The 21856-nt window shown below is 38.2% G+C and overlaps 1 protein-coding gene across 1 annotated transcript; it reads left to right on the forward strand.

The window, feature by feature from the left end:
- The first annotated feature begins 1020 nt into the window (after positions 1 to 1020).
- LOC307143455 (adhesion G-protein coupled receptor G5) lies at positions 1021 to 21805 on the forward strand. Its single transcript, XM_079845050.1, has 14 exons — positions 1021 to 1149; positions 1338 to 1414; positions 5698 to 5949; positions 6087 to 6261; positions 10045 to 10189; positions 12169 to 12279; positions 12396 to 12515; positions 12598 to 12634; positions 12727 to 12827; positions 12950 to 13065; positions 13239 to 13507; positions 15590 to 15698; positions 15799 to 16079; positions 21282 to 21805. Exons 2-14 carry the CDS (start codon positions 1348 to 1350, stop codon positions 21377 to 21379), a joined length of 1881 nt encoding a protein of 626 aa, XP_079701176.1. The 5' UTR covers positions 1021 to 1149; positions 1338 to 1347; the 3' UTR covers positions 21380 to 21805.
- The last annotated feature ends 51 nt before the right edge of the window (positions 21806 to 21856 follow it).

The raw sequence follows: 21856 nt of genomic DNA on the forward strand, positions 1-21856 counted from the left end.
ACGTCCCAGGGCTATGTGTTTTCCAGATGGGCTATCAAAACATATGGCCTGCCCGACGGGCTTTCTTGGTGTTCGTTGTTCATTCTCTTGACTTGATATTTGAAGGAAAAATACATTTGCGGAAGTTTTGACCATGCTTTTGTAACAGAGGTCAGCTATGTAGTTGCTGTGTGAGTAAACCTCACTCCTCTGATCTCAAGAGACACTCTAGCGACTGAAGCTAAGGGTTGCCGCCTTTAGCCTCCTTGTTAGAGTGTCCGACTCTCATGCCGGCCGACCCGGGTTCGAGTCCGGCTTCGAGAGGTCAGGTTCGAACATGAGGGGTTACACTTTGATTTGTCTGACTCTGCAGTGTGGCTTGTGGGTGCGTGCATGTGTGTGTTACTGATGCACGGTTTTCAGTTATATCCGCCGATCGGGCGGGCCATGAAATAAAAAAATTACATTCCAATCAATCGCGAGTGGATGAGAGATAAATCTGTGTTTGTTTGATAAAGACATTTTGCGAGCCCTGTGGGATGAATCATTCGGGTTGCCGTTTCCCACATGCTTTCAAAACAATCCCTCACGTGTACTCACGGGGGAGCAGAAGCTCATTAAATATGCAAATCTTATCCAATCATAGCCGTGGGCGTTTACTTCCAAGTCTTCAGTGCGGCACGCCCATAAAAACAGAGCATTCCATCAGAGAGGCTTAAAACCTGGGCAGAAAATAGCCTATTACTGATTTATTATGATGTTTCTGAATGTAAAAAACACGCAAACGTCATTAGTTGACCTCAGACAACAGTATAAAAAAATGAAAAAAGCCAGTTCATGACCCCTTTAAAAATAAATTGATGTGCATGGACATATAATTTAACATGAATACTGCAATGTTTCCTAACATCATTTCATGATGACTCAGAGGCTGTTTTCACTGATGATAACTGCTCATAGACGGTCAGGAAATTCCACAAACATCATAATATATGTTAATGATCCTCATAAATAAAAGGTTTTGACAAGGCTTGTCATTGTGCTGTGCTGCCAGTACATGTACCTGAAGCCACAGAATTTGATTGTGGCTGATGATCAACTCTCAGTCTGTGAATTCGGACCGTAATATACAGAGCTTTCACCAATTCCACCACCTAAGAAAACTGAAAGGTACGTGAATCAAATGCTTTTAGGTTCATATTGGAGAGCGTTTAAATAAATAAGCCGTCTAAAAAAACAAAAAAGAATAGATGTGAAATGATTAATGTTATTAATTAAGCTGCTAATATATGATAGATGTATGATATAAATATTGTAATGTCATTGTCTGTATTCTGTCCTCCAAAAAACTCCCACAGAGCCGAAAATATGACACTCTTTCTACTTCTGATCGTGATCTATGGCCTGGATGGTGGAGAATGTTGTAGTGAATGGGGTAACTATTGAAAACACTTACATACTTGTAGTAAATCATTTTTTTTATATTAAATTGATTTCCATTGCCAGTTTACAAATTATTGCTAAAGCACAAAAATAGGTTATAAATGGTGAAAACCCTCCTCCTGAGATAAGAAATACTTTCTTTGTTAATATCCCTTCTATTTAAAATGTGTATTTGAAATGTTTTTTTAGATTCCAATAAGGAAGTTCTAATAGGACAATATTTGCGTAAAAGTTCCATAAACACAAAGTACTCAGGTTGAGTTTATTGTATAGGGGAAACTGAAGCTGCACTCAGGCTTTTAACTTCACTGATAAACATGATTCTGTGGTGAAGTAAATACTACAGAAGAAAATAATGTAATTTCTACCTAAATAAGTCAGCTCAGGCAAGAATAAAAAAAAAACAAAGTAAATTCTGTATTATTCAATTTAAGCTTGTAGAAATGAAAGCATAAATATCAATGCCATCAAATATTTTACTTAGTTAAGTAGATTTTAATTTACTTTACTGCCACAGAATAAACATTTTAAAAGATAATTACGACTTTTTAATCACACAATTCTGACTTTATATCTCATAATTATGGCTTTATATCTCTCAAGTCTGACAATATATCACACAATTCTGACTTTATATCTCGCAATTCTGACTTTATATCTCACATACCCACTTTATATTAGGTGCCTTAACTACTATGTACTAACATTTTAATTAATCATTTGATACAATGCACTTATTGTGTGCATGCATGTTTTTACATTGTACTTACATTTTAAAAAATACCTGAATGTAATTACATCTGTAATTAATTTCTGTAGTTACATTTGTAATTACACAGTTGACATTTACATTTACATTTAGTCATTTAGCAGACGCTTTTATCCAAAGCAACTTACAAATGAGGGAAATAGAAGCAGCTAGAGCAGTCTAAGGGCAACAATATCAACAATATGCAAGTGCTGTAACAATTCTCAGTTAATCTAGCACAGAACAGTTTTTTTTTTTTTTTTTTTTTATAAATAAATTAGACAGACAGACAATGAATAGAATGATAAGTGCTATTCTCGATCGGTCAGGTGTTGCTGGAAAAGATATGTCTTTAGACGTTTTTTGAAAATGGCTACAGACTCGGCCGCACGAATTGAGATAGGCAGGTCATTCCACCAGGTGGGAACGGTCCAGGAAAAGGTCCGTGACAGCGATTTCATGCCTCTCTGGTATGGCACCACGAGGCGTCGTTCACTGGCAGAACGCAAGTTCCTGGAGGGTGTGTAAGTCTGAACGAGCGAGTTTAGGTATGTTGGTGCAGAGTGGATGTTTTGAAGGCGAGCACAAGTGCCTTGAATTTAATGCGAGCGGCTATTGGTAGCCAGTGCAGACTGATGAGGAGAGGCGTGACGTGTGTATTATTTTAATGATAATAATAGAGTATTTATATCCCAATAAATGCAGCATTGGTAAGCAGAATTCGTTAGAACTGGTACAGACCCCAAACATTCAAATCATAGTAGTTTACTGTAATTTTAGTATCAAGAATAGAATTTATAAAATGACTATAAGTTGAACAAGGTATTTGAAATCAAAATACAATAAAGCACTACAGTTTAGAGTCACTGAGATGACAACTAGTCTCCCCTATACGGTGACGCATTGTTGCCACATACATATCATTTTTTCCACTCAATTATGTCGTAATAACGAGATCGTATGTCGTTTTAACGACATCTTTTCTCGTAATAACGAGATGGTATGCCGTTAAAACAACATATTTTTCTTGTTAAAACGACATATATTTTCTCCTAATAAGGACATGTGTTATACAGTGATGGATGTGTGTATATATGTCTGTATCCACATTAGAGAATTAAAATAGACCATGTGCATAAAATAGGCTCTTCTGCTGCCTGTATCAGTGGCAGTGCCCATAGTACGAAAGTATTGTAATTTATTGATGTAGCCTGCAGTTCATAAGGTGCTATGGACAGCTCATGTTCGCATCAGAGGCATAACTTTAACCTAGAAATTACGGACCCCAGTGCACAAATATCATAACTATCTATAAGGCCTACTGTAATAAAGACATTCAAGAAATGTATTAAAAAGAAAGACGCTTTCAGCATTACTCAAAGGCCGCGGAAACAGGCCAGTGGGTTCGTCACGCACGTCAATCCATTCCCGGCGTTCTTATTTTGCTTCTTATGTATTAAATATACAGGCAATTCGTTTATGAAACCTTGATCAAAAATAAAATACAATTTATAGAAAACAAAATTCACTTTAAAGAAATGATTTCTGCAAAACAACACTCAACCCCACTCCATCTCTCCAGACATATTGCGCATCTTATAGCCTATATCTTACTAATGTCGACGAAAGCGCCTGCAAATTCTTTAATATTTTTAATTTTTGCATTTTTTTTTACCACTTCGTTATTTTGGTTCGGAATTTCGTTTGTTGGAAACATTAACTGAATTTAGAAACGTTTGGAGTGGAGTAGACTACATGCAAAACGTAGCCTATTTAGATTCATAGTTAGGCTATATGTTTAAATATTAGCCTATTATATTATTGTTTAAATTTCATATGTTGATGATGAAAAGTGAGCAGCATGAGTAAGATATAGGCTATAAGATGCGCAATATGTCTGGAGAGATGGAGTGGGGTCAGACATGATTTTTATTGAGTGTTGTTTTGCAGAAATCATTACTTTAAAGTGATTTTCGTTTTCTATAAATTGTATTTTAATTTTGATCAAGGTTTCATAAACGAATTGCCTGTATAGTTAATACGTAAGAAGCAAAATGAGAATGGCGGGAATGGATTGAAGTGCGTAACGAACCCACTGGCCTGTTTCCGCGGCCTTTGAGTAATGCTGAAAGCGTCTTTCTTTTTAATACATTACATACATACACTTGAATGTCTTTATTACAGTAGGCCTTATAGATAGTTGATATTTGTGGCTGCACCGGGGTCCGTCATTACTAGGTTAAAGTTATGCCACTCAGGCTAATCATGAGCGGTCCATGGCACCTGTGATCCGTGGGTGTTAAGAACTATTGGCTACATCAATAAATTAGGCTACAACAATTTTGTGCGATAGAGAAAGAGCGACACGCGTCATAATCTGAAGGCCACGCCCACTGGGGGGGGGGGGACAATCGAACGCTCTCCATTGACTTTGCATTGCGTGAAGCTGCCTCCTTGTCATTTCGGACTTATAACAAAAAAACAGAACAATGTCTAAAAGCGGATATGTGACAAAGTGTACAGCAGACAAGCTAAACAAAACCCACAACCAAAAACCCAGAAGTTTTTATAAGCTGTTGACCAAAAAAACGAGCGTTTAAGGACAAAAAAAGTAGATACAGGCCATTGAGACAGAGCGTGACACGTTATATTACACTGAGAAGTATACCCACTAGAGGGGAACGTAATCAGCGACAGGAAATATAATATATAAACCTGACATTTGGATATTTGACTTAACAGTGACAAAATGTTTACTGCACACATAGGCATACTGAGACATACTGAGTGTCAGGATCCCAAAATTTACCCATTCTTCCTGCTGAAGCGTCACGTTTTACTGCCTTTATCCACTTTTGTCTCCTTAAACGGTCGTTTTTTTGGGTCGACAGTTTATAAAAACGTATTTCTGTGTTTTTTAGCTTGTTTGCTGTACACTTTGTCACATGTCAGCTTTTAGACATTGTTCTGTTTTTTGTTATAAGTCCGAAATGACACGGATGCAGCCTCACGCAATGCAAAGTCAATGGAGTGCGTTGGATTGTTTTCCCCCCCGGTGTGGGCGTGGCCTAAATACGCTCTGTCTCTATGGGCAATGCCACTGATACAGGCAGCGGAAGAGCCTATTTTACGCTGAGCTTGCTTCTGCTTTTCAAACAAGTGTGACAAAGGCATGGGCTAAATAAATTCTCTAATGTGGATACAGACATACAGTATATACACACATCACTATACAACACATGCCCTTAGTTATTAGTAGAAAATATGTCATTTTAACGAGAAAAATATGTCGTTTTAACGACATACAATCTTGTTAATATGTCGTTTTTACGACATAAGATCTCGTTATTACGCGAAAAAAGATGTTGTTAAAACAACATAAGATCTCGTTATTACGACATAATTGAGTGGAAAAAATAATATTTATGTGGCAGCAATGCGTCACCATACCCCTACAACAGAAATGATAACTGATAATTATTTTAAAGACTTACATTTCACTGTGTAATTGTGTATTTTCCCTTTAGGAAATCTAACAATATCAAATGACACAAAGACATTGGAGATGAGAATCTCATTGACATCTGGACACAACATTACTGTTTTTGACTCAGCAAAACAATTAAGTTGTAATTCAACAGCAACAACGTCAACACATTCCTGTTATATTGAGTGCTCTTTTCGAGATTTCTTTAAAAACAAAACCCTCAACGCAACGGAAACATTTGACATATGTGCAAAGCCAAATGAGAACAAAACTAGAGTTGACTTCATCATACGTAAGTAACTTCTGACTTCTTTACTTTCATTTCTTTAAACCAGTTACACAATTGCATTATGAGAACTGTGCATTGAGTATGAGAACGTGGTGGTACTGTTTAATCAGGACATTTATTATTACTTCCGTCTGTTACAGAAAACAATGCATCACAGTGTATTGTGGTTGATTGCTTGGATGACGAAATACTTCAGCTGCTGAAGGAAAAAGAGAATCAAATGAATATCCCAAAAGATATGAGAAACATTCTCAATATTAAAAAAATGTGCCCAAAAGTGATCTTAAAAGAAGCTGTTGTGAATATCTACATTGGGTATATAAAACTTATTTAAGATTTTAAAATGTGCAATTATTTAGTTATGTTTCCAACCCCTGTTCCTGGAGGCCCCCAACAGTACAGATGTAGGACGTTTTGCCCCAATATACTTCAAGCGAGATCGAAGAACAAACTAGTGTGATGTCATTTCAAACAAAATAAGGGCAAAATAAAGTTTCGGGCAAATTTTCCAGAAAAGTTCTTGGAACTACCATTGGTCCGTGGCGATGATGTAATAGGTGGATGTGGCTCTGAAGCTCTGCCTTCTTTGACGTGGAAATCTCTTTCTGGTTCATTTGTTTCATATGTTCACGAAGTTAGACGAGCCGCAGTAGAAAAGCTGAAAACTGAAAAGCTGTAAAAGCGATAAAGCCTCATCCTTCCCTCACGTCCTAAAATTATACTTTTTTGTCCAGAAAGCATTTTGATAATAGTTCTTATATTTTTAATGCGTTTACTTTTTATTTTATTTACCTTTAAATGACTAGATTTGATCAATAAATAATAAATACATAATAATTTAAGCACATTCTTTCAACTTAAAATCGAAATAACTCAAAATAAAACTTAATTCAGCTCAAAATATCTGACATTGCAACCCTCTATCATTAGCTATTGGCTAATAAATTCTCAGATTTTACTCGCCAGTGTGTGTGATGTTAAGAACAAGTTTAGCATAAATATATTTTTACTCGCTGAACACTCTGAATGAGCACTTGAGAGTTTCGCTCTCGTCAAGCGTTATAAACTATTTCAAATCAGCCCATCTGACGTACCGCGAACTCTAGTGTGAAGAACTCCGTCGCTTTGCTGTACGCGTTTCTCACATACCTCATCGTTCTCATCGACGCGCTACATGTTAACAATATTCTTTTTTGTATTTTCTTGTCAAAATAATGGAGTTCATTTGGAATTATTCAGCTTTTAAGAAACAGCAGAAGATATGCCGTTTTTTCCGGTAGTGGGCGGGACCAATGCGCAAACGGCAATCTCATTGGCTGGCGCTAATCTTTTCCTGTCCCTGTTTTGATTTCAGCAAATCAGCTTGAGCCAATGCTATCAACTTGATTAATATTCATGAACCCAGCAGCTCATCAATCCTTGGTGCGTCGTATATTGTTATTATTAGTAAAATTAGTAGTATTATATATATATATATATATATATATATATATATATATATATATATATATATATATATATATATATATATATAAAGTATAATATAATATAATATAATTAATATAATATAATTAATATAATATAATATAATATAATATAATATAATATAATATAATATAATATAATATAATATAATATAATATAATATAATATAATATAATATAATATAATATAATATAATATAATAAAGTATATCATTCTAAACTAAACAAAATAATGTACTAGCCAATGGCAATTCTATTGCCAAGGTATGCATAGAGGCAGGCCCGTCGCAAGGGGGGTGCGAGGCCCTGTGCGAACGTGTTGTGCGAGGCCCGGAGGTATAGCCTATTAACGGGGTCTACTGTTGCTATAGTTACGAACAATTTGTTGTTTATGTGGATATTTAAGAAAAAAAATAATTGTATATTCAGTTTAACAACATTAGGTTCAAGAAGTTAAACTGTGTAACTGAACTGGGCAGTGCGCACATTTTAACGCTAAAATTATGTTCTAAATTATGAATGGGTCAAACGCATTTGCACAACGGCCTGAATCCACTTGAATGAGTTTGGACTGCTCTCTCACTGAATCATCAGAAGATGCGCTAAATGGATGTCTGACAACTTCGTTGCTTTTTGCAGTTTTCATATTTAAAAACGTTTAAAACGTCTGGAGATAGGGTAGGCTTTACTCATTCTGCGGCACTGATGCTCCGAAAGGGGGGTAATAGTTAGGCTACGCTTATTTAACTTTCATAGTGTTAAATAAAAAACCTTTTGTGCGTACCGTCAGATGGGATGCAGGCGTCCGCGCTTTCTCTGTCCATGCAATAAATACACATCCTTGAATGAGCGCGCATTTCTAGCGTATTTACTTGGACTTCTTAGGTAATATCTATGGTTTGACCCATTTCAGAGGCGGCCAAAATCAGAAATTTTAATGAACTGGGAATAAAGATCTATGAACTTGACGTGCGATGCCGCGCTGACTGACATGTATGCGCATTAATCACCGTTACACACACAGTCTCACGCACTGAGAAATAGGCTAATGCAAGTTACTGTATAATACATTTTTAACGAGCAGATAATAAAGCATCACGATACACTTTGCTATGTTATTTGAACTATTATAGTATTTTAAAGGACAATAACATGAACTTTGACTATTGGCTTTACATCCTCAAGTCAGCTGTCGTCTTTACTTTTGCGCGAGGCCCTGTGCGGCCCTTGCGACGGTACTGCCTAGAGGGTTGCATTGGGTGTCTTTGCCGACCTCTCCTGGAAAAATAAATAATATAACATATTTCATGACTCTTGCCACTAGATGACCTTCTGTATATGGAGCAAATGAGCTGTTCCGCTGGGTCCTAAAGTCAGTTCTTTCAGTAGGCCTATGCATTCAGATACACATGTAGACATTATACTTTTTTTTTTTTTTTGGGGTAAAGTTTTAGCATTTTTAGTTCGATTTTGAGCATTTTTAGGTTGGTCTGTGTGCTCAAGCATTCCTTGCATTCCATTCCTTCCTATGGGGGTCAGATTGACACTTCACAAAGACCCGCCCCCTTTAGTTACTGTTGCTATGTCCGACAAGCCATGGCGCTCTCACACCACACTCACGTTCTCACGTAGGGTAAAATGCATCGCGAAGCTGACAACACGCCGACAGACAGGACAAAGCAAGTTACTTTTGATATGAAACAAAGTCTCAACTTTGAAATTGTAATTTTTTTTAAATAATTTAAACAATAAATAGTGTTTTGTGGCTCTTTAATGTGTCGTGATGGCTGTAGCGCCTCAGTTAAAGCTGCTCGTGAACCGATCATCTCTTTCTTCTAGTTCATTGATAAGCACGAAATAAACATGAACGAACACTAAAAGAAATGTTGTTTCAACCGCGGAAAGACGTCAGTACACGCCATATTTCCAAGTTCAAGTCCACTGACGTTAATCTACTAACTCTCCTGACTGCTTTGTCGGACAAAACGGCAGATTCGGCGATGTGATTGGTCAGATCGCCTGTCAATCAAACTTGCGGCGAAGGGTGAATTGACCCGCGAGGGAAGGATTTGTTACTTTTTTTTTATTTCAACCACAAAACTCCTCGAATCCAGTCAATTTTTTTGTGTTTGTGGTTCAAATATGAAAAAAGTCCTAAGATCTTGGACCACTCAAGTGAACACATTGAAATTGTTTTGTTTTTGGGTTTTTTTGACCCAAGGAAAGGATGAGGGTTAAATAAATCTACTGTATAAAGTTCTTTATAATAAACGTGACGCGACTTTACTTTAGTGCAGAATTGCAGAGTTTGTGCAAACATATCCACATCACTATGATCAGATGCTTTCTTAACTGCTGTTTTCTCACCGCCCTCATTTTTGTTGTGTTTATTTTGTTATTGAGATGAAAATGCATGAATCTGTTATTACAAATTTCTTTTTACCCACTAAGCGAAGAACACCTTTACTATACCGGGGCCTTTATCTAATTTCCGATCATAGAGTAACAATCAGGTGTGTTTTTGGGAGACATCCAAAATGTGCCGGGGACTCCATGAGCAAGGTTGGAAACGCTTCTTTAGCCCTGGTTTTATGTTTATCTCACCTTTGTGCAGAGTGGAGAACAAAGCCATAAACAGTGTTATAAATATGACTGTTCCTGAGCAAAAGAAGACCTACTATCACGAGGATCTTTCCCTGACTGTGGTTAAGATGAATTTAACGACGACAGACGATTATTTAAATATCACTGCTCCACATGTAAGTGTACTTTCCCCATATATGCCAATGGTCTGAGCTGATATAATTCTATAAAGCTGCTAAACTGCTGTAAGTGATTTCTGCAGCACCTCTTCAGAGGATTTCATTTTTTTTTTAAAAAGCATATAAAAGTTAGCCTGGTCCTACCAGACTCTCATATATTTCATTTGTACAGAGAGTCTGGCCACTCTCCATTGACAAGTGTTGACTTCTTTGGAGGCGGGTTCTCTGTTGAAGTTTAAAACTATTGGATCTGCTCAGAGCCACTCAGGATCTGCCATTACCAATCGCTAACGTTTGGTCGTGGCGTATGTCATCTCAAACTAAGTGCACGACATTAACATCAACGTCATCGTTCTCAGCCACTCCCTCTGTTCGCTGATTGGACTAGTTCAAATTTGACCGGAGAAAACCAGAGAATACACCGCAATCCCAGATGGAGTACTAAAGTATGCAGAAGTACGTTGGAGGGCGGAGCCAGGCTATATAGTCAATATAAAAATCACAAAAATATGAATGTATTTTGCAAGTTTGTCTTGCATTACCAAAAATAATAGCTGAAATGACTTTCCTGCCTGGAGGCAGATGACGCCATTCTGTCATCAAATACAATGAACTAGTTTCCATGCATTTAGTTATAACTGTGTTTAGTTTGCGTGCACTGGATTTTTCATGAATGCACTGCATTTACGGCCAGCAAAGTTCAAGCAGTATTTTTATTTGTAGGTTAATTATTTCAGATCGAATATCCGACTAGGCTTGCAAAACCCTAGTGCGAAACCCTGAAGGAAATGTTCTGTAATTTCGCCATATATGAAAGAATTACAGTGCATAGAGTACCTTAAACTACACTCTAAAAAATGCTGGGTTAAAAACAACCCATGTTGGGTTGAATATGGACTAACCCAGCAATTGGGTCATTTTAACCCAGTGAATGGGTTGTTTTAACCCAGCGGTTGGGTTGAATGTTTGCTTAACCTCAGCATTTTTTAGAGTGTACCTCTTAATAATAAGCCGTTCTTATTGGCTATGACAGACCAATGATATTCAGGCAGCATCCGAAATCACATACTTCCCTACTATTCATAGTTTTCACGTGACCTCACACGCTTATAGGAACGCCCACCTGGAGGGCAAAACAAGGCTTTCCTCCATTGCCTGCAAGTCATTTTTTCTAGGTTTGTAGTCAGTATAAATGCAGTAAAACAGTGATTTTTAAAATACCAAATTCAATATACGCTTTATTGATGATGCATACTTTGTGGATGAACACAGAATATTAGTGCAACACGAGGTTTCTCGTTAAGCGTATTTTCCCCATCGAAACCCATTATAAAGAAAACACGTTGCGTTCGTATTCTTGGCTCATCTGCTCGCCTGTATATAGAATGCATCATCAAAAAGGTGTAAACTGATGTAATGTTTTACATAATGGCACTTTAAGGGTGGGTTGCACTAATAAGGATACTTTAGCCTGTTGTCAGTTCACCCTCCGTTTGCTGCTCGATCAGCTATAGGCCTATAATTCGAACGGTTTTACTGCGTGATTAATCTGTGGCTAAAATAAATAAAAAAATTACTCGATTTAAAATAAAACGCATATCAATAAATCCTAGATTAGCGTTAAACTTTGCTTAATTTAATCCTTATTGGTGCATCTCACCCTAGAGTGTTTTTCACGTTAAGCGTCGGAAAGTCTCCGCTGTTTTTAGTGATTGAAATACTGCAGCAGGAGCTGTATATGGATCACAAGTGCCCAAAACTTGCATCTTGTTCACATATTTTTGTTTTAAGATGGAAATTTGACAGACTTGTGCTGCAGTTCTATGGAGTTCTATGACGGTCTTGCCCTCCAAGGCTCCGCAACAGTCATGTGACTGAAAACTATACAATGTAGAAAATGTGTGTATACTGTAAGAATGTAATGCTTTAATTGAGATAATTTTTAAAGAGACCTGATGTCTTTTTTTCCTTTTAAGCTATTCGATGATAAGGAAGTGGCAGAGACACGGATCCCATTGAAGCCTTTCCGAAACCTATCGGGAAACACTATTGGTGTAGTTACCTACGATTCCGATCAGCACTTTAAGGTTCAAATCACACACCCTTTTAATGTTCTGTCGAGTGTCATAGCGATAAAACACTATTGTTGTCACACAGATTCTCAAGCGTAAGTTTATCAATCAAACAATGTCTTTTTTTACAGCTTAAAATGGAAAAAAAAACAGTTACCTCGAAAATCTTACGGATTGAAATCCCTGGACGTAACGTTACGAATTTGACCGATCGACTTACAATTCAGTTCAAAATTAATTCCCCAAATTCTGTAAGTGTAATTTGAAATATTCTCAAATTGCCTCAAAATGTCCTGCTAATGATTTGTCTCTGTTTTGCATTTATATTTAAAGAACGACATCCTGTCCTGTCAGTTCTATGATGAAAAAGGTACATTAATAGATGAAGAATCATCTTATATGCTCTTATATTACAATATACGTCATTTGATGTTGATTTGATTTTTATTCACTGTCCCATAGGAAGCAAAACCTGGAAGGAAGATGGTTGTCTCACCAACAACATTACTGATGGTTTTTTGGAGTGCTCCTGCAACCATATGACCCCTTTTGCTGTGCTTCTGGTGAGTACTGAGACATCCACATAGGAAATTAATTCACTAAAATGAGCAGTTCAAAATAATCAGCTAATATGGTTTACATTTCACTCCACCTCTTATTTAACTACCTTCTTAACTTTGAATAGACTGGATCGACAATAAGCAAAGTCCATTGGGAAATCTTGTCGACCATCAGCTACGTAGGCTGTGCTCTGTCTGCATTCTTTTCTGCTGCCTCTGTCTTGTCGTTCATGTTCAACAGGTGCTGTTCCTTCTGTTTTCATATTATGCACATATAATCTGTGCTTTGATTCACATTATTCCATGCATAGTTGATATATAAGGTTTGAATATAAACCCATCAAAGCCAAAGATGCTTAATTTACATCCATTTACGCCCATAGTTTTCAATATAGACTGTGTGTGTGTTTGCAGTAACGCAAGGGCAGAAGTGTCCAGCAGCATCCATGTGTCTCTGAGTGGCTCTCTGTTTCTCCTCAACATGAGCTTCATGCTCAGTGAATGGGCTGCCACACTGGAAAATAAAGAAGTGTGTGTGTTTATCGCTGTGATGATACACTACAGCCTGCTGTCTAGTTTCTCCTGGATGGCGGTTGAAGCCTTGCACCTGTACCTTCTTCTCATCAGAGTGTTCAATATTTACATCAGACACTACATGATCAAGTTGTCCCTGGTTGGATGGGGTGAGCATCAAGACTAAATGTAATGTAAAAATAACATAGAACTCAATGTCTAAAAGGCAAGCAGGAAGCATTAAAGGGAAATTAGAATTTGAAACGCAAAAGCGAAAGTGGAAAAAAACGGGAAAAAAAACGAAAAAAAAAACGGAAAACTTATCCCTCTGTAGTTGTTTGGACATTTTTTTTTTATTTAAAAAAATGGTTTTTCAACTTCAGTGTACAAAATTCTAACCTGACGTCATCATGATCTGTTGGGCTGTGATTATGGGGCGTGTTTCAACCGAACCAGGAAAGACCTCAATTGGATAGACCTACAACCAATCAGAGCAACGGAGCGACGTATAACGTTAGTTGTCAAATGTCAATAGAACTCAACTGCACACAGTGTTGCCAAGTCCGTGGTTTTCCCGCGGGATGTTTTTCCATGTCCGCGGGTTGAAGCGACCCCAATTATGTGATATTTAGACCCAGGAAGGCAAATTTTTGCAGGCAACCCTGCCAAAAAACATATTTTACCCCCCAAATGCCATTTTTACCCAGGAAAAGGCTATCGGGCTTGTTTTGGGTTAGTTTTGAGTAGCAATTGGGCGGTTTTTCTGTGAATACTTGGCAAGCTTGTGTGCACGTACGCTGGAAGAAGTAGAAGATGTGTGTAAACTATCTTTGCCGGTGTTGTAAAAAAGAATTTAAGGATACACAGAGTACTTACCAACACGATCATCATTTCTGAGAGAAATAGTAAAGGTGAATGCATATACGAACAAGTTCTCCGTTTAGTAAACAAATTCAACCCAAGCGCTCTTTGGTGACGTGGATGATTACGTTACTGTTGATCATCTGACCATCATCGTATAAAGCCCTGACAATTTGATTGGTCCGAACAACTCCACGTTGTGGAGCATAGTTGCTCCACAACAGATCAAGTCCAGACCGAACTTCTTGACCTCGAATGTTGTGGGCGGGGCTAAGATTGGCTGGCATCCAGGCTAACGCAACTCTATGACTTTTGCGGCAGTGAGCTATGTGACCACAAAAAAATAAATAATTCATGGACTTGATTTGAAAAAGCAAAATAGTCGTAAAAAAGAATAGTCGCACTTGTATTGTTCATTGTCAAAAATGAGCGACAAGGGAAATGAATGGGAAATGCGCAAAAATACGATGCCACGATGCAGCAGAAAATGGGTGACACTCTAAAATATCAAGAGTGCAAAATAGATACATTTCAATCAGTAGCCAATAGTCTCAGGTTTGACTGTAGTAAAATTAATGCAAAAAACACAAGCAATCAAGCAGTTGAGATTTGATATATAGTGTATATATTGCACTACATACTGTATGTATATCTTGTCTTACAATTGGTCAATGGGGTCCAATATTGTCCACTGAATGGACAAAAACAGTTGAAACATTATTCAAAATATTTGCACAGGTTAAACATGTTTTGAACCACATGAAAGTAAATAAAGTATAATGTATGAAGCACTTTTAAGAAGTCACTTTTAAACCAAGCAGCTTTCTGCTGGTCAGTGCAGCGAATTTGCATCAGCAAAATCTACGTGGCGGACATTTTAGTCCTCGCGCGAATATTCTGATTGGAAGCAAAATAACGTTTCATGAATGTTGGAGAATTATTAATTGAAGAAGTTAGGGATGAATAGCGAGAAGATGAAGTGGAAGAGAGAAGGGGATTGTAGTCAGGCTGATCTGGGCCGGGAGACTCAGAGCGGGGGCATCATCTCAGTTAAATGTAGGCCGAGAGATTAGGACCCCCCGGTACAACCTGGAACGGAAGAGAACAGGGGATCATAAAGATGGTCAAATGGATGAGAGAGGGAGGGGAAGGGAGGGTTCGAGAGAACGAGACAAACAGTACTGTAAGGGGCGGCTCGATATAAGAAGGTTTGAAAAGTCACGTGATTAGTTGAGGCGTGACCCCGCTCCCGAACCTCATTAAATGTGACATCATGATGTTGTTGTTTTTTTACTCAAATAGATGGATTTGTGCAGGAACTAAATTCCTTAAAAAAATATGCAAAACTGAGTCTTGTAATCGCTTATCCTGTGATCTTTTCCTCTTGGCAGGAGTCCCTGCTCTTGTTGTTGGAGGCTTGCTGTCAGTTCAAAACACTCCTAACCCTTTTTATGGCACAAACGAGATGAAATTATCAGATACTAACAAAACAAATTCAGTGTAAGTATTCACGTATTATGTAACATTATATGCCAGTCCATCAAATGAAAGTCAAATGTATGAAGTACTTGCTTACATTCCAAACCTTTCTTTCATGCAGTTGCTGGATCACAAACTCTTCCGTCCTGTATGGCGTGAACCTTTCCTACTTCACCGTCATATTCCTGTTCAATTTAGGAATCCTAATCACAGTGTCCAGACAGATCTTTAAGCTTCGACATGTGGGCGGCAGGCATGACAAGATGCCGGTTTGGAAGGACGCGGGCACTGTGCTGGGCCTCATGTGTCTGCTGGGTACAACATGGGGTTTGGCCTTCTTCACCGCTGGATATACCAACGACCCCATACTCTACCTGTTCTGCATCTTCAACACAATGCAAGGTAGGGGGAGAATAAAATCTGGGTCAAAATCTTGTAGTTTAAAACACATGCCAAGTTAAATGTACAGTACACTTAGGCCCTGTTTACGCCTGATATGCGTTTTAGTCGATCGCATCACAAGTAGACGAGGGAGACACGTTCCCGTTTACACCTGATATTTTAATCCGTCTCTTTTCAACCACTTCTGTCCTGATTTCTTTGAGGTCTATGGGCATGTAAATGTTTGAAAGAAGAGCATCAGCTTTCGTTTCTGCTCTGACAGCCGCAAGACCAGTGAACGCTGTGAGTGCGTGTTAGAAATCAGGAATGATGAGAGAACATTGTGCTGGTATGTTTTTCATCTTCAAACCAAACTGGGTCTCCACTTTAAAGTTTAAATCCCGTCTAGCTAGCGCACTTCCCATAATGTTCACGCATTAGGTCAGTAGGCGGAGAGAAGACGGTCTTTTGTGTCTGTTTGAACACATTCGACAACATGAGCGTCTACACTACGAAAGTAATCTGGTCAAATGTGTTTTCCACTACCTCTGGAAGTGGTCGAAAGTGGACAAACTCAAAACGCTTTCAATTCCGTTTACACCTGTATTTAGTGTCGTCCACTTGTGATCCGATCGACCAAAATGCTTCTAAATACCAGGCGTATACAGGGCCTTAGTATTCATATTGGTTCCATAAGGTTAAATCTAATGACTCTAAAATGTCATATGGTCTAACCATCAGGTACAAACAATTAACATATTTGCCTTGCATCTTGAATACATTAAGTACCCATCTTAATTACATTTTCTATAAAAATGCATTTTTAGAAATGTTATTAATTATAAATTCATAAATATGATAATTTTTTGAAGAGTCCTTTATACGTGCAGGCTACAGGCCCAACATTTTTTTTTTTTTTTTTTCTTGCTCACATGCAACTCGGATGTTTTTTTGTTTTTTTGTCATAACAGTGTGAACCGCATAAACCACATGGAATGGCCACATCCATATGAGGTCCTAAATCTGATACAGTTCTGATGTTTTGCAATGCAACCTCAAGTCTAAGCAGTCACATCAGAATTCATGTGACTTTTATGTCACTCTAGATCATCAGAGACGCATCTTTTCCAGTTTTTTTTAATGTTAACGTGGTACATAACGACGTGTTTGACTGTTGCGTTTTTAACATTTTTAACCATTCTGTGTGAATGCAATTTGTCCAAATACCGCCTCGGCTACGTATATAACCCTCGTTCCCTGAAGCAAGGAACGGAGACGCCATGTCAGAGACCGACGAATAGGAATCTCGCCAGCGAGAGCCAATCCACTTCGAGTGTAACTAAACAAGCCAATGCACATTGGCATGCAATGATTGCACCAGCTGCTCATGCCACACAGTGCGGGGCATAAATGAGCCACAGGTCCTTGCACCAAATCAATTTTTCGCTGAGGAGCCGAGTAGGTGAAGTGGCACCCCAGCGGGGCACAGAGGACATGGCGACGGGACGTGGCGTCTCCGTTCCCTCCTTCAAGGAACGAGGGTTACATGCAAAACCGAGATGTTCACATTCAGTCGGCCAACACCACGTCAGAGACCAACGAATAGGAATCCCTACCAAAGCGACGAATAGGAATCCCTACCAATGGCCTCTGCCCCCTTCCAGTGCCCCATGTGAGCCTTCTGAGCTCTCTTACCTGATGAGACGGGGCTCACACAGAGAAGTCCATCACTGTGGTCCCGCATGACCTGCTCAGTGACTTACTGGATAACACTGGGAAAGCGTGCCTTCTAGTAGGAATGAATTCTGCAGAACCCACATCGTGCCCCGAAGGAATTATGTGGGGTATAACTGCTGAGCATAGCCCACAAACAAGAGGGGGCTCCGGCCCCACTGAAGGGGGGGCTCTTCCAAGGGAAAGACATGGGCTTCCGTTTGGGAAAATATGGGATCCCTGCAGGGTTACTCCTTTATACCCAGCCCAGTACCGGTTCTCAAGGATTTAGCGGCAAAAGGCCTGATGCCGGATGCTCTCACATGTCTGGCACCAAGGGTGACAGAGTTTGCTTCCTGAGAATATAAGCACCACAGTTAAGGGCGCAGCAAACCGACAAGAGCCTGGGACTTTCAGTGCTTCTTAGGGCTGAGAGATAAAACGATAACAATATGTATCGCAATAGATTATGCATGTAACCCTCGTTCCCTGAAGGAGGGAACAAAGACGCCACGTCCCGTCGCCATGTCCTCTGTGCCCCGCTGGGGTGCCTCTTCAGCTGCTTGGCTCTTCAGCGCCTGGTGATTTGGTGCAAAACTGATTTGGTGCAAGCACCTGTGGCTCATTTACACCTGCGCTGTGTGGCATGAGCAGCTCATGCAATCATTCAATGCCAATGTGCATTGGCTCATTTAGTTACACTCGAAGTAGATTGGCTCTCGCTAGCGAGATTCCTATTCGTCGTCTCCGACGTGGCGTCGGAAGTGACTGACTGAATGGGAACCTACCTTGCGGTCTTTGCACTTGACCACATGTCTATTCACCAGGGCTTTGAACCGGTTCAAGGAACGAAAACGAAAACCGGAAACGAACGAAATTTTAAGAGGAACAAAAACGGAAACGAAATCAAAATCAATTTGAATCGTTCTGAACAGAAACGTTAATTTGAAATGATCATTAACCGGTTAATTACGTTATTTTATCGTTCTCTTTAATATTTTAATTTGGCAGTGACCAATCATGAATTGAGTAGTACAGCATGTGACGTTGACTTATCAAGCGTGAGTGAAATGCCCGCGCACCATCATCTATGAATCTACCGGTACGCAAGTCAGTATAGAGCGCGCATTTTCATGCCTCAAGTACATTTCTTTGCCCGCTGAGGTCTACAATGAATGTGCAGGTATTGGAGGACATTCTTTTCGAACGTTTAAATAAGCAGTACGGACTTTAAGCTCAAATAGTCTGATTTAGGCTAGTTTATGGATTTTGTTTAAGCCTGTCCAAGCAGGCTACTAGCATCTACCAAACATTTTTCCTATAGTCTTTCAGATTGCCAATACAGGACAGGTCAATGTTTTCTATATAGACGGTTGATGCTTCGTATTAAATGGTATGTTATATTGCATTAAATGATCAAGCTTTATTAGCTGACTGAATTTGATTATGTGATGCAAGGACGTGTTGCGCAGTGTTTGCTTTGAAATCAGCAGTTGACGGTGCATTAAAAGAGCAATGGTTATCCAGTTTATTTATTCTTTATTCATGCAATTTTTAAAACAAGTCGTGTTGAAAAAAAGTTATTCTATTGTAAAAGTACAAAGAATGTTATCACTCTTCTGAATAGAATTAGGCATAAGAGGCCACTTTAGATTGTCTAACGCTCCATTAAAACAGGTCCGCTGTTTATGCTTTGTAATTAATGCATGTATTTCTGGTTTTAAAAATGTTATGAAATAAATATTCAAGTTTAATTACCATGCGTTATATTATTATTGAGTGAAAATAAGTCTATTTATACATATTTGTTTAAAGTATAGGCTAAATTAAAATAACGTTATTAACCGGTATTTTTTCATATCAAACCGTTTTCGGAACAGTAATGTTTATTGAGGAACGCAAAAACGGAAACGCTATAATATCGATTCTGCTCGGAGTGAACCGATTGATATTTTTTTCTGTTTTTAAGCCCTGCTACTCACATGACATTTTTTCTGTATTTGGCCTAAGCATTCAAGTGGGCATGAAGACCGTGTGTGTGTAGAACTTTTGATTTACCCAATCGGACACATTTATAGTTTTGTAAAAATGCAAGTGTTTACAGAGTTTTATTCTGATTTACAATACAATAAACTTCTACATTTCCGTGGTCCCTACGAAAGAGACTACACCATTTAGCAATTGAAGTGCTTCTAAAAAAATTTAATTTGAAAATTGAGTTGCAAATGTTGTACAAAATACACACACACACACACACACACAAAATTGGTAACACTTTAGTTTAGGGTCCAATTCTCACTATTAACTAGTTGCTTATTGGCATGCATATTACTAGGATATTGGCTGTTTATTAGTACTTATAAAGCACATATTAATGCCTTATTCTATATGACCTTATTATTCTACCAAATACCTAAACTTAACATTTAATAAGTAGTAATTAGGAGTTTATTGAGGCAAAAGTTGCAACACTTTATGTTTTACTGCCAAATTATATGTAATAGCAAATTTATTTAACTTGCAGTGGAATGTTTTCCTCAAAATCTCGCAATTTTGGGGCATGTGAGATCCTATCTCCTAATGAATCATAGTGTGTGTTTGGTGTGCGTTAAGGGAACTGAGCTTTGCCCTTCTTAAGACTTTTGGTTAGTCTTGCGCACTTACTTCCTGTTGTGTCCACACGCTCTCAAGTGACCAAGACCGCAATTAAATGGATTGCATTTATATAGTGGACTGCAAGTGTGGAAATTTGGACAGGCCCTTTGTTATTGTTCTTGTGTGCGTGCGGGTCAGTTTCAGGATCGCGACCTGTTCACACTCAAACCTGGTATTGGCAAGATTTAAAAAAATAATGTGAAGAGCCAAACAAAATCTGAGCAACAAATCGGAATGTATTATTTGCAGTGTAAACATAGCGTTTCCTGTTTTCTTTTTTTCCTCTGCATGTTGAATCATGTGACATTGTTTGTCACGCCACACAACTTTTATATGGCAGACATACGTTTTTCAAATATAATATATCATTATGCCAAACTACGTAAGGTTTTTGTTCCCAGAGTTTCAGTTTCATTTTATTATTATTGGATCACTCTGATGTTTTTGAGTTTATGCTCCGTCCCCACCCCCAAAAAATACCAAATTAATTTGAATACAGAATTTAAAAGCATGCTCATCCTGTTGACCATGGATGCAAAATGTATCCATTTTCCATGGTGGCAAACAAGAGCAGGGGAAAAACAAAAGGAAGAAATGATAGTCAAATTAAAAAGATGCGTCATTATTCAAAACATTAGATTTATGCCACCAAAGCATAATTAGGGTCAGAACAAAGGTTAGTTTAAAGTCATGGCACAGTCTAGAAGGAAGTGAAATATAAAAGTACAGGCTCTTTGTTATCTGTTAAAACACAATTAAGAACTCTGTGACGTAAAGACTCAAGGAAATGGGAATTGAAACTTTTCTGGATACCAAAAAATGGTGGACTGAAACATCAAGTGTGTTTGTTTACAGGGTTTTTCATCTTTGTGTGGATGTGTGGTTCAGCCAGGAAAAACAGAGCACAAACACACAAATCCAAGACTAAATCCACTCTGGACATCTCTAAATAAGGACCTCTCCTGCAGTTTTCTTTCTAAAAACCTCTGATGTGGTTTTACAAGAAGACTATCAGCTGTAGATATCATCAGCCAACAGAAATGCACTCTGGGTGGTTTAAAAATGTCACTCATCACAACATGCCACCAAGATGACAACCTTCAGAAAGTGTCATCATGACCAGTTTTTTTATTTTTCGTAAGAGTACTTCCTTTGTGCTAATCGCATTAAAGAAAATGCAGTTCCCTTATTGTAACTGTACAGATACTAAAACCTTGATTTATAATCTATCATATCCCTCATTTTAAACCTACTTATCATATCTAACAAAAATAATAAAAGCTGTGATTTGTAAATAAAAATGCTAAATGTACAGTTGGTCTATTATTGGTGTTGCTGAATTTAATAAAAAATCTATACGTGTGAAATAAATGTTTCAGAGACACATTACAACAATGCCATTTTAATGCAACATATGTGGTTACTTTGAA

The sequence above is a fragment of the Gobio gobio genome (genome assembly GCF_949357685.1).
Source record: "Gobio gobio genome assembly, chromosome: 2".
Taxonomy (NCBI): Eukaryota; Metazoa; Chordata; class Actinopteri; order Cypriniformes; family Gobionidae; genus Gobio; species Gobio gobio.